The 13,258-nt window shown below is 38.2% G+C and overlaps 2 protein-coding genes across 3 annotated transcripts in view; one reads left to right on the forward strand and one right to left on the reverse strand.

Moving 5' to 3' along the window:
• The window catches only part of URGCP (upregulator of cell proliferation), a 92,349-nt gene that overhangs the window by 62,528 nt on the left and 16,563 nt on the right, over nt 1-13,258 (reverse strand). The window contains exon 3 of one of the 2 annotated variants that reach the window (XM_060157467.1): nt 5,695-5,791. The exons of the other annotated variant lie outside the window; for it this stretch is intronic. The gene's annotated coding sequence lies outside the window, so the exon portion shown is untranslated. The remainder of the gene's footprint in view (nt 1-5,694; nt 5,792-13,258) is intronic. 2 annotated transcript variants of the gene reach the window in all.
• LOC132524897 (ADP-ribosylation factor 4-like) lies at nt 5,684-6,343 on the forward strand. The gene has a single exon (XM_060157491.1). It carries the CDS (start codon nt 5,684-5,686, stop codon nt 6,197-6,199), a length of 516 nt encoding a protein of 171 aa, XP_060013474.1. The 3' UTR covers nt 6,200-6,343.

A 13,258-nucleotide genomic window follows, 5' to 3' on the forward strand; every position in this document is an offset into this window, starting at 1 on the left:
AGTCTTCACCACAAATAGACCCTACCTCAAAGAAGCATTTTCTTTGCTCATTCATAAGAAGCAACTCCTCATCTGTTAAAGTTTTATCATGAGATTGCAACAATTAAATCATATCTTCAGGCTCCAGTTCTAATTCTAGTTCTCTTGCTGTTTATAACACATCTGCAGTTACTTCCTCCACTAAAGTCTTTAACCCCTGAAACTCATCATGAGGGTTAGAATCAAGTTCTTCCAAACCCCTGTTAATGTTGATATTTTGAGCTCTTCCCATGAATCACACATGTTCTTAATGGCATCTAGAATGTTGAATCCTTTCCAGAAGGTTTGCAATTTACTTTACCCATATCTATCAGAGGAATTTCTATGGCAGCTATAGCCTTATGAAATGTACTTCTTAATAAGACTTGAAAGTCAAAATGACTCCTTGATCCATGGGCTGCAGGATAGATACTGTGTTAGCAGGCATGAAAACAATATGTCTCTCATTATACATCTCCACTAGAACTCTTGGGTGACCAGGTACATTGTCAATGAGCAGTAATATTTTGAAAGAAATCATTTTTTCTGAGCTGTAGTTCACAACAGTGGGCTTAAGATATTCAGTAGACCATGTTGTCAATAGACGTGCTGTCATGCAGGCTTTGTTGTTTTGTTTATGGAGCATAGGCAAGTTGGTTTAGCAAAATTCTTCACAGCCCTAGGATTTTCAGAATGGTAAATAAGCATTGGGTTCAACCTAAAGTGACCAGCTGCATTAGCCCCCAACAAGAACATCAGTCTGTCCTTTGAAGCTTTGAAGCCAGGAATTGACTTCTCTTCTCTAGCTTAAAGTCCTAGATGGCAACTTCTTCCAATATAAGGTGGTTTCATCTACACTGATTCATTTGTAATTTAGTGTAGCCACCTTCATTAATTATCTTAGCTAGATCTCCTGGATAAGATGCTGCAGCTTCTGCATCAGCACTTGCTGCCGTACCTTGCTCTTTGAAGTTATGAAGATGGCTTATTCTCTTAAATCTCATGAACCAACCTCTGCTAGTTTCAACTTTTTCTTCTGCAGCTTCCTCACCTCTCTCAGCCTTCATAGAATTTAAGAGAGTTAGGACCTTGCTCTGGTTTAGTTGGCTTAAGGAAATGTTGTGGCAAATGTTGTGATCTGATCTTCTATCCAGACCACTAAAACCATCTCCGTATCAGCAATAAGGCTGTTTCATTCACGTGTTCACTGGAGTAGCACTTTTAATTTCCTTCAAGAAAGTATCTCTTGGAGGAGGAGGAGACAAGATAGCGGAGTAGAAGGACATGAGCTCACTTCTTCTTATGGAAACATCAAAATCCCAACTGACTGCTGAACAACAATCGACAAAACAAACAAAAAACAAACAAACACTGCAGCCTACCAGAAAAGATACCCTACATCCAAAAACAAAGAAGTCACAGGGACTTCCCTGGTGGTCCAGCAGTTGAGGACATGAGGCAGGGGAAGGGTAAGCTGGGACGAAGTGAGAGAGTGGCATGGACATATATACACTACCAAATGTGAAATAGATAGCTAGTGGGAAGCAGCCACATAGCACAGGGAGATCAGCTCGGTGCTTTGTGACCACCTAGAGGGGTGGGATAGGGAGGGCGGGAGGGAGACCCGAGAGGGAGGAGATATGGGGATATATGTATATGTATAGCTGATTCACTTCGTTATAAAGCAGAACTAACACACCATTGTAGAGCAATTATACTCCAATAAAGATGTTAAAAAAAAAAGACTCTGTGCTCCCATTGCAGGGGGCTCAGGTTTGATCCCTGGTCAGGGAACTAGGTCCTGCATGCCACAACTAAAAGATCCCGCATGCTGCAACTAAAGATCCCGCACGCAGAAACGAAGATCCTGTGTGCCTCAACTAACACCCAGTACAGCCAAATAAACAAATAAATAAATATTTTTTAAAAAAAGAAGCCACTAAATAGTAGGAGGAGCAAGACTGCAATAAAATCAAATCCCGTACACCCTAGGTAGGCGGCCCACAAACAGGAAGATAATTATACCACAGAAGTTCTCCTATAGGAGTGAAAGTTCTGAGCCCCACTTCAGGCTCTCCAGCCTGGGGGTCTAGCAATGTGAGAAGGAGCCCCCAGAGAGTTTGGCTTTAAAGATGAGTGGGGCTTTATTGCAGGAATTCCACAGGACTGGGGGGAACAGAAACTCCACTCTTGGAGTGTGCACACAGGGTCTCATGTGTGCCAGGACCCAGGGAAAACAGCAGTGACATCATAAGAGACTGGGCCAGACCTACTTGCTAGTATTGGAGTGTCTCCTGCAGAGGTGGCTGGGGGGCGGCTGTGGCTCACTGTGGGGACAAGGCGACTAGCAGCAGTAGTTCTGGGGAGTACTCATTGGGGTGAGCCCTCTTGGAGGCTGCCATTTTCTCACCAAGACCTGGCCCCGCCGCAACAGCCTGAAGCCTCCAGTGCTGGGATGCCTCAAGCCAAACAACCAACAGGGTGGGAACACAGCCCCATGCATCAGCAGACAGGCTGCCTAAAGTCTTCCTGAGTATGCAGTTGCCCGATAATGAACACACAACCAGACACGACCCTGCCCACCAGGGGTACCAGACCCAGGTCCACCCACCAGTGGGAAGCTACCAGTCCCTCCCACCAGGAAGCCTGCATAAGCCTCTTAGACAGCCTCATCCACCAGGGGGCAGACAGCAGAAACTTGAAGAACTAAAACACTGCAGCCTGTAGAACAAATCTGCAATCACAAAAATGAGACAAAATGAGATATCTGACAGAGGAATATGTCCCAGATAAAGGAACAAGATAAAACCCCAAAAGAACAACTAAGTGAAGTGGAGATAGGCAATTTATCTGAAAAAAATTCAGAGTAATGATAGTGAAGATGATCCAAGATCTCAGAAAAAGAATGGAGGCAAAGATCGAGAAGACATAAGAAATGTTTAACAAAGACCTAGAAGAACTAAAGAACAAACAAACAGAGATGAACAATACAATAACTGAAATGAATAATACACTAGAAGGAACCAATAGCAGAATAACAGAGGCAAAAGAACGGATAAGTGACATGGAAGGCAGCATGGTGGAAATCACTGCCGCAGAACAGAATAAAGAGAAAAGAATGAAAAGAAATGAGAACAGTCTGAGAGACCTCTGGGAAAACATGAAATGCACCAACATTTCCATTATAGGGGTCCCAGAGGGAGAAGAGAGAGAGAAAGGGCCTGAGAAAATATTTGAACAGATAATAGCTGAAAACTTTCCTAACATGGGAAAGGAAACAGTCACCCAAGTCCAGGAAGTGCAGAGAGTCCCAGGCAGGAGAAACCCAAGGAGGAACACACTGAGACAGTTAGTAATCAAACTGACAAAAATTAAAGACAAAGAAAAAGTATTAAAAGCAACAAGGGAAAAGCAACAAACAATATACAAGGGAACTCCCATAAGGTTGTCAGGTGATTTCTCAGCAGAAACTCTGCAGGCCGGAAGGGAGTGGCACAATATACTTAAAGTGATGAGAGGGAAGAACCTACAACCAAGAATACTCTACCCAGCAGGGCTGTCATTCAGATTCAACATAGAAATCAAAAGCTTTACAGACAAGCAAAAGCTAAGAGAATTCAGCACCACCATCCAGCTTTGCAACAAGTGCTAAAGGAACTTCTCTAGGTGAAAAAGAAAAGGCCACAACTAGAAACAAGAAAATTATGAATGAAAAGCTCACTGGTAAAGGCAAACATACAGTAAAGGTAGGAAATCATCTGCACACAAATATGATATCAAAATCAGCAATTGTGAGAAGAGGAGAGCACAAATGCAGGATATCGGAAATGCATTTGAAATGAAAAGACTAGCAACTTAAAACAATCTATATTGTTGTTTATATTACAGACGTCTATATCAAAACCTCATGGGAACAGCAAACTGAAAATCTACAATAGATACACACAAAAAGGAAAAAGCAATCCAAACACAACACTAAAGTAAGTCATCGAATCACAAGAGAAGAGAATGAAAGAGGAAGGGAAGAAAAAACACAAAAACAAATCCAAAACAATTAACAAAATGACAATAAGAACATACATATGATAATTACCTTAAACGTAAATGGATTAAATGCTCCAACAAAAGACATAGACTGGCTGAATGGATACAAAAACAAGACCCGTACATATGCTGTTTATAAGAGACCTACTTTAGATCAAGGGACACATACAGAGTGAAAGTGAGGGAGTGGAAAAATGTATTCCATGCCAATGGAAATCAAACTAAACCTGGAGTAGGGCTTCCCTGGTGGCGCAGTGGTTGAGAGTCTGTCTGCCAATGCAGGGGACACGGGTTCATGCCCTGGTCCGGGAAGATCCCACATGCCGTGGAGCGGCTGGGCCCGTGAGCCATGGCTGCTGAGCCTGCGTGTCCAGAGCCTGTGCTCCACAACGGGAGAGGCCACAACAGTGAGAGGCCCACGTACCACAAAAAACAAAAACAAAATAAACCTGGAGTAGCAATTCTCATATCAGACAAAATAGACTTTAAAATAAAGACTGTTACAAGAGACGAAAAGGACACTACATAATGATCAAGAAATCAATCCAGGAAGATATAACATTTGGAAATATATATGCACCCAACATAGGAGCACCTCAATTTATAAGGCAAATACTAACAATCGTAAAAGGAGAAATCAACAGTAACAATATATATAATAGTGGAGGGCTCTAACACCCTACTTTCATCAATGGAAAGATGATCCAGGCAGAAAATCAATAAGGAAACACAAGCCTTAAATGACACATTAGACCAGATGGATTAAATTGATATTTATAGAGCATTCCATCCAAAAACAGCAGAATACACATTCTTCTCAAGTGCACGTGCAACATTCTCCAGGATTGATCACAAGCTGGGCCACAAAGTGAGCTTCGGTAAATTTAAGAAAATTGAAGTCATATCAATCATCTTTTTCCAACCACAACGTTATAATATTAGAAATCAACTACAAGAAAAAACTGTAAAGAAACTGAGTCTTAGCCTAGGAAGCTTTACTTGTTCACTTCCGATACTAAACCTATTAAATATTTTTTAAGGATAAGAGGAATCTTTAATAAAATCATTATAAGGCTCAAACAGAAATTTAGAGTTCAGAGAGAAAACTACCATGTATGGCAACAAAGCTGAAAGAATTTTTAGCAACAGAAACATAACTGTAGTGCCAGAAAAAGAGTTCAAAAGCTTTTTTCATGAAATGATCAGATACGGGCAAACAGATTTATGTACCAAGAGGTTCATCAAGGTATTTTGTGTAATTGCAAAATCACTGGAAACAACCTAACTTTTTAAAACTAGGGGAGGGGGAGGTGGTGGCGGTGACGCGATTCTTTCCACGTTGGAGGGGCCGGGCCGCTGCCGGAGTCGCCGCGGCTGCCATGTGACATGGCACAGCTAAAGATTTAGCACCAGAGCCAGAGCTGCCCCGCCAGTCGTCGAGCAGGTCATCACCCGCTAATTCCTGTCCCGGAGGGCAGCTCCAGCCTACACAGCGGTTAGCGAGCTGTCCCTGCCAACCTCATCTCCTCTTTCCTCCCTGAGTTTGCCAGAAGCATGAAAGAAGGCCCAGGGACGCCCTAAACCCCTTCTGCTCCTGCCCATTGCAAGTGCCACTACCACCATGGGCCTCACCTTCTTCTCCCTCTTCTCGCATCTCTTCGGCAGGAAGCAGATGTGTACTTTGATGGTTGGATTGGATGCTGCTGGCAGGACGACCATTCTGTATAAACTGAAGTTAGGAGAGATAGTCACCACCATTCCTACCACTGGTTTTAATGTGGAAACAGCAGAATATAAGAACGTTTGTTTCACAGTATGGGATGTTGATGGTCAAGATAAAATTAGGCATCTCTGGAGGTATTACTTCCAAAATACCCAGGGTCTTATTTTTGTGGTAGATAGCAATGATTGTGAAAGAATTCAGAAAGGAGCAGAAGAGCTGCATAAAATGCTTCAGGAAGATGAGTTGCGAGATGCAGCGTTGCTGCTTTTTGCAAACAAACAGGATTTGCCAAATGCTACGGCCATTAGGGAAATGACGGATAAATTAGGTCTTCAGTCTCTTCGTAACAGAACATGGTATGTTCAAGCCACTTGTGCTACACAAGGAACCGGTCTGCATGAGGGACTTGACTGACTGTCAAATGAGCTTTCAAAACGTTAAATGAAACTAGATATCTAACCAAGGACACATTTGATAGAACTGGTCTAGGCTTGTTACAACAAAATTAGTTTGCATCTTGGTTATTAAACAGTATCTGGGACTGGTTTGGGCAGAATATTACAGCATTTAAACATATTTTGTTGCCAGCTATTGTTTACCAAGTATAATGTTGCCATTTAGCAATATGCTTGGTTTTTAAAGAGATTCTCCTTAACTTGGGGGAAAAAAGGTGTCCTCTTTTAATTTTACTTCCCTTAAGCCTAAACGCCTGGTCATAGCTAATGTGACACCTTTAAATCAATCCATTTTGAATGTTTTTCTGAGCCCACAGTAAATAATGTTTTAAAGTTGTCCCCTTGCTATTTTATTGATACCTTTATCATTCCTGGGATAGTCTGCTGATTTAAAAAATGTAGCATTTCATTTGTATTTATTTTTCTCCCTTGCCAAAAAGATTTTTTAATACTGCTTGTACCAGCCAGGGAAATGCTCCAAAACACTGTCCAGATCTTTTGCACTGAGGAATTTATATTTCCCCCCTATTATTGACTCCTGGCTTCCATCAGCCAAGCTTACCTTGGTGTGGTTTGGATTTGATAGCTAATTAATTCTGTGCTAGTTGCAAAGAGTTCATATTGAGATGATTTTTAATACTCAGCAGATTGTCTTCCTTTATATTGTATCTTTTTTATGTTGCATGTTGCTTTGGGTATCAGCCAGACTCTTTGCTCAGTATATGATAGTTCTGCTGCATGTTTTATTGTTTATTGGTGAACATGTCTTCATTAAGAGTTTTTGGAAAATTCATCAAACTCAATGAATAAGTTTTCTCCATAACCCATTTGGAATTATTCCAAATAAAATGATAAAACATGAAAAATAATTAATTAATTAAAAATATAAAACTAGGGGATTTGTTAAGTAAAATAAAAATTATTATATGGCCATTAAAAACTATACTTTGAAACCTACTTAGTTATGTGGGAGAATGTTAATAACATCATTAAAGAGTGGTTTCTAAAGAGCAAATATGGTATACTTTTTAATAACAGATTTATTGAGATATAATTCATGTATCATGCAATTCACATATTTAAAGTATACAATTCAATGGTTTTCGGTACATTTAGAATTGAATAACCATGACATCAGCCAATTATAGAACATTTTCATCACCTCTAAAAGAAATCTTACATCTACTAGTAGTCATTTTGTATGATAGTTTTTATTAAAAGTATATAGTTGTGGCATATCCACAAAATGGAATATTATTTGGCAATTTAAAAAAAGTATGACACATGCTACGACATGGATGAAGCTTGAAAACATGCTAAATGAATTAATCCAGTCACAAAAGACCATATATTGTATAATTCCATTTATATGAAATGGCCAGAACAGGTAAATAGAGAGAGAGAGAAAGTAGATTAGTGGCTGTCCAGGACTGAGGGTGGTGGTTATGAGCAAATGGGGGGTACTCGCTAATTGGGGTTTCTTTTTTGGAGTCATGAAAATGTTCTAAAATTGGTTGTGGTGATTTTCATAATCTTGTGAATATACTAAAAAACCACTGAATTGTACACATTAATGGATTAATTGCATGGTGTGAGAAATGTCTCTCAATAAGCTGCTTTAAAAAGTACGTAGGTTTATAGAGAAAAAATCTGGAAAGATATTAAAAAGGTTAACATTATTTTCATGCAAAAGAATTAGATGATTTGTTTTACTTATTTTCTAATTTTTCTATAGTAATCACATATTAGTTGCATATTAAACAATTATTTTTAAAAAGAAGAAAAAAGAAAGTACTGTATGCATTCACAACTTGGCTAACTGGTGCAACCGTTTGCTTTCAGCCTATCTTGGATTTTGACATGCCTTCCTCACTAGGCGTAATCATTTCTAGCTTTTGGCTTAAAGTGAGAGACATGCAACTCTTTCTTTCACTTGAACACTTAGAGGCCATTGCAGGTTATTAATTGGCCAATTTCAATATTGTTTTGCCTCAGGGTATAGAGAGGCCTGAGGAGAGGGACAGAGATGACGGAACAGCTGATAAGTCGAGCAGTCAGAACACACACAACATTTATTGATTAAGTTCACCATCTTATATGGGAGTGGTTTGTGGCAATGCAAAACAATTAAAATAGTAATATCAAAGATCGCTGATCACAGGTTACCATAACAAATATAATTCATCTTTTTAATAACTGCATAATAAATAATCCATAGTAAAGAGGTACTATAGTTTAGTCAAACATTCTATTGATTGGCATTCAAGTAGCATTCAGTTGTTAATTAATTGTGTATATATTTATGCCCCTAGAAACCTGCCTGTGGAAAATATCTGTGTTTGTTTGTGTGTTTGTGTATGCTTTATTTCCACAAGATATATCCCCCAAAATGAAATTTCAAAGAACATATGTATTTTTCATCTTAATATCTATTTCCAGGCTTTTCTTCCCAAAGAATGGAGCAATCCATACTCCCATCAGGAGCATCTGAGGCCCTGCTCTGAAGTATTGTGGTTATTGGCTAAACGAAAAAGAATATCCCTTTGCTGTTTTCAATTTCATTTTCCGTGATCACCAGTGAGGCTGGGAATGTTTTCAAACTGTCTTTAGTCATTGGATTTCCTCCAATGTAAATTGTTATTCATACCCTTCACCTGCTTTTTCCATTGGGCCTTTTCCTTATCAATTTTTATAAACTCTGCATATTTTTAAGGAGGAGGAATAAAAACACTGGTGAACAAGGATCTTATAATTTTGAAAAATAATATTTCTTCCAAAAGGGCAAGGCCTTAAGCAATAGAGAGATTTCTACTTCCTTCTGGACCTCTGCTCCTGATAATTCATTTTTTATAATTCCAGTGCTTAAAATCTGTTTTGATTATCTTTTGGTTTTGCTGCTTCTCACCACGGTACCAGTTATCATGCTTAAAAAATTAACTAACTTGAGGCCTTAGATGACAACACTGTCCTCCACAGAGGATCTGCTTTTGCTTCTGTTAAGCACCTGGAAGTATTATCAGTTTAGAATTATCTCCACCAAATTCAAGGTTTGAGGTCCCCCCTGCAGACCACCCAGCAGTACAAACCTAGGCTGAAATTTAGAAGAGTTACTTCATGTTGCCACTTAATCTAGGGCCATAGCACTTTGGGATACAAATGTATTTAGACTCTAGTACAGGTCTTGAATTTGATTTTTGAGCCCATTACTTACAAGGCTGTCAAAACTGTCAAGATGAAAGATTTAAGTTTGCTGTGATCATGGGCTCAATTGTCTTTTTTTTGTTTTTTTACTGTGATGAAATACACATAACATAAAATTTACCATATTAACTATTTTTAAGTGTACAGTTCAGTGGTGTTAAGTATATTCATATTGTTGTGCTACCATCACCATGACCCATCTCCAGAACTCTTTTCATCTTGCAAGACTGAAATTCTGTACTAATTAAACAATAACTCCCCATTCCACCACCACCACCACCCCCAGCTACTGGCAACCACCCTTCTACTTTCTGTCTCTATGATTTTGTCTGTTCTAAGTACTTCATATAAGTAGAACCATACATTGTTTGTCTTTTTGTGATTGGCTTATTTCACTTAGCATAATGTCCTCAAGTTGCATCCATTTTGTAGTATATGTCAGAATTTTCTTCCTTTTTAAGGTTGAATACTATTGCCTTGAATGCATATACCACATTTTGCTTATCCATTCATACATCACTGGACACTTAGCTGGTTTCGACCTCTTGAGTATTGTGAGTAACGTTGCTATAAACATGTGCGTACAAATATTTCTTCCAGACCCTCTTTCAATTATTTTGAGGAAAGTGGAATTGCTGGATTAAATGGTAAGTCTATGTTTAATTCTTTGAGGAACCACCATTCTCTTTTCCCCAGTGGTTGTACCATTTTACATTCTCACCACCAGTGCACAATTCCAATTTTTCCTCATCCTCACTGACACTTGTTATTTACCGTTTTTTTGATAGCAGTCATTCTAATGGGTGTGAGGTGGTATCTCACTACAGTTTCAATTTGCATTTGCTGAATAACTAGTGATGTTGAACATCTTTTCATGTGCTTATCAGCCATTTGTGTATCTTCCTTAGAGAAAAGCCTATTCAAGTCCTTTGCCTACTTTTTAATCAGGTTGTTTGTTCTCTTGTTTAGTTTCAGGAGTTCTATATATATTCATATTAATCTCTGATGAATATTTGATTTTCAAATATTTTCTCCCGTTTTGTGAGTTTCCTTTTTACTTTGTTGATGTCTTTTGATGCACAAATTTTTAAAATTTTCATGAAATCCAATTGGTCTATTTTTTTTGTTGTTGTTGTTGTTGTCTGCGATTTTTTGGTGTCATATCCAATAAATCAAGGCCAGATCCAATGACATGAAGCTTTTGCCCTATATTCTAAGAGTTGTATAGTTTTCGGTCTTATATTTAGGTCATGGATCCATTTTGAATTGCTATAGATTGAATTGTGTTCCCCCCAAATTCATATTTAAGCCCTAACCCCCAATGTGAGCGTATCTGGAGATGGATCTTTAAGAGGTAATTAAGGTTAAATGAGGTCATAAGGGTGGGTTCCTAATCCTACAGGATTAATGACCTTATAAGAAGAGGAAAAGAAATCAGAGTGCCCCCTCCACCCTCTCTCCATATGTACTGAGGAAAGGCCAGATGAGCACACAGCAAAAGGCAGTCATCTGCAATGCAGGAGGAAGGCCTTCGCCAGACACCAACTCTACTGGCACCTTAATCTTGGACTTCCCAGGCTCCAGAAGTGTGAGAAAATTAAATTTACATTGTTTAGCTACCCAGTCTGTAGTATTTTGTTACAGCAGCCCGAGCTCATACATGAGCTTATTTTTGTATATGGTGTGAGGGTCTAACATCATGTTTGCATGTGGATGTCCAGTTTTCTCAGCACCATTTAATGAAAAGCCTGTCCTTTCCCCATTGAATACTCTTTGGCCCCTTGTGGAAAATCATTTGACTATTTATGCGAGGATTACTTCCGGGTTCTCTATTCTTTTCGGGTAGTCTATATATGTCGGCCTTTTGCCAGTATTACGCTGTTTTGACTACTATGGCTTAATACTAAGTTGTGAAATCAGGATGGCAAGTCCTCTAGCTTTGTTCTTTTTCAAGATAGTTTTGGATATTCAGTGTCCCTTGAGATTCTATATGTATTTTAGAATGGGTTTTTCCATTTGTGCAAAAACTGTCACTGGGATTTTGATAACGACTTCATTGAAATGGTAGATTTCTTTGGTAATACTGATAATCTTAACAATATTAAGATTTCCAATGTGAACATGGAATGTCTTTTCATTTGCTCATGCATTCTTTAATTTCTTTTAGCAATGTTTTTTAGTTTTCATTGTACATGTCCTTCACCTCCTTGCTTCCTAAGTATTACTAAGTATTTTATTCTTTTTGATGCTAATGTAAATGGAATCATTTTCTTAATTTCCTTTTGGTTCACTGTTAGTGTGTAGAAGTGCAACTGACTTTTTGTGTTGATTTTGTATCCTGTGACTCTACTGAAATTGTTTATAAGTTCTAACAATTTGTGTATGTGTGTGGAATCTTTAGAGTTTTCTACCTATAAGATCATATCATTTGTGTACAGAGATCATTTTACTTCTTCCTTTCCAATTTGGATGCCTTTCATTTCCTTTTCTTGCCTAACTGCTCTGGTTAGAATTCCCAAGACTCTGTTAAATAGATATGGTGAATGTGGACCTTTTTGTCTTGTTCCTGATCTTAGAGGAAAAGCTTTCAGACTTTCACCTTTGAGTGAAAGATGTTCACTGAGGGGTTTTCATATACAGCTTGTATTATGTTGAGGTATTCCTTCTATTCATAGTTTGTTGTGTGTTTTTTAACCATAAAAAGCTGTTAAATTGTGTAAAATGCTTTTATGCAACAATTGAGATAATCATGTGGTTTTTTTTCCCTTTCTACTGTTAATGTAATGTATTACAATGACTGGTTTTCCTATGTTGAACCATCCTTAAATTCCGGGGATAAATCCGATTTGGTCATGGTATATAGTCCTTTTCCTTTTGAGAAAACTTGGCACAAAGCAAATATTATTTTACCTTTACGAGTTACAAAAAGGGAATCCGTCTTTTGTGTTTCCATACAAATTGTGAAATTTTTTGTTCTAGTGCTGTGAAAAATGCCAGTGGTAGTTTGATAGGGATTGCATTGAATCTGTAGATTGCTTTGGGTAGTATAGTCATTTTAACAATGTTGATTCTTCCAATCCAAGAACATGGTATATCTCTCCATCTGTTTGTGTCATCTTTAATTTCTTTCATCAGTGTCTTATAGTTTTCTGCATGCAGGTCTTTTGCCTTCTTAGGTAGGTTTATTCCTAGGTATTTTATTCTTTTTGTAGCAATGGTAAATGGGATTGTTTCCTTAATTTCTCTTTCTAATCTTCCACTGTTATTGTATAGGAATGCAAGAGATATCTGTGTATTAATTTTGTATCCTGCAACTTTGCTAAATTCATTGATTAGGTCTAGTAGTTTTCTAGTGGCATCTTTAGGATTTTCTATGTATAGTACCATGTCATCTGCAGACAGTGAGTTTTCCTTCTTCTTTCCCCAATTGGATTCCTTTTATTTCTTTTTCTTCTCTGATTGTCATGGCTACGACTTCCAAAACTATGTTGAATAATAGTGGTGAGAGTGGGCACCCTTGTCTTGTTCCTGATATTAGAAGAAATTCTTTCAGGTTTTCACCATTAAGAATAATGTTTGCTGTGGGTTTGTCATATATTGCCTTCATTATGTTGAGGGAGGTTCCCTCTACGCCCACTTTCTGGAGAGTTTTTATCATAAATTGATGTTTAATTTTCTCAAAAGCTTTTTCTGCGTCTATTGAGATGATTATATGGTTTTTATTCTTCAGTTTATTAAGATGGTGTATCACATGGATTGATTTGCATATATTGAAGAATCCTTGCATCCCTTGGATACATCCCACTTGATCATGGTG

The sequence above is a fragment of the Lagenorhynchus albirostris genome, chromosome 8 (assembly GCF_949774975.1).
Source record: "Lagenorhynchus albirostris chromosome 8, mLagAlb1.1, whole genome shotgun sequence".
Classification (NCBI taxonomy): Eukaryota; Metazoa; Chordata; class Mammalia; order Artiodactyla; family Delphinidae; genus Lagenorhynchus; species Lagenorhynchus albirostris.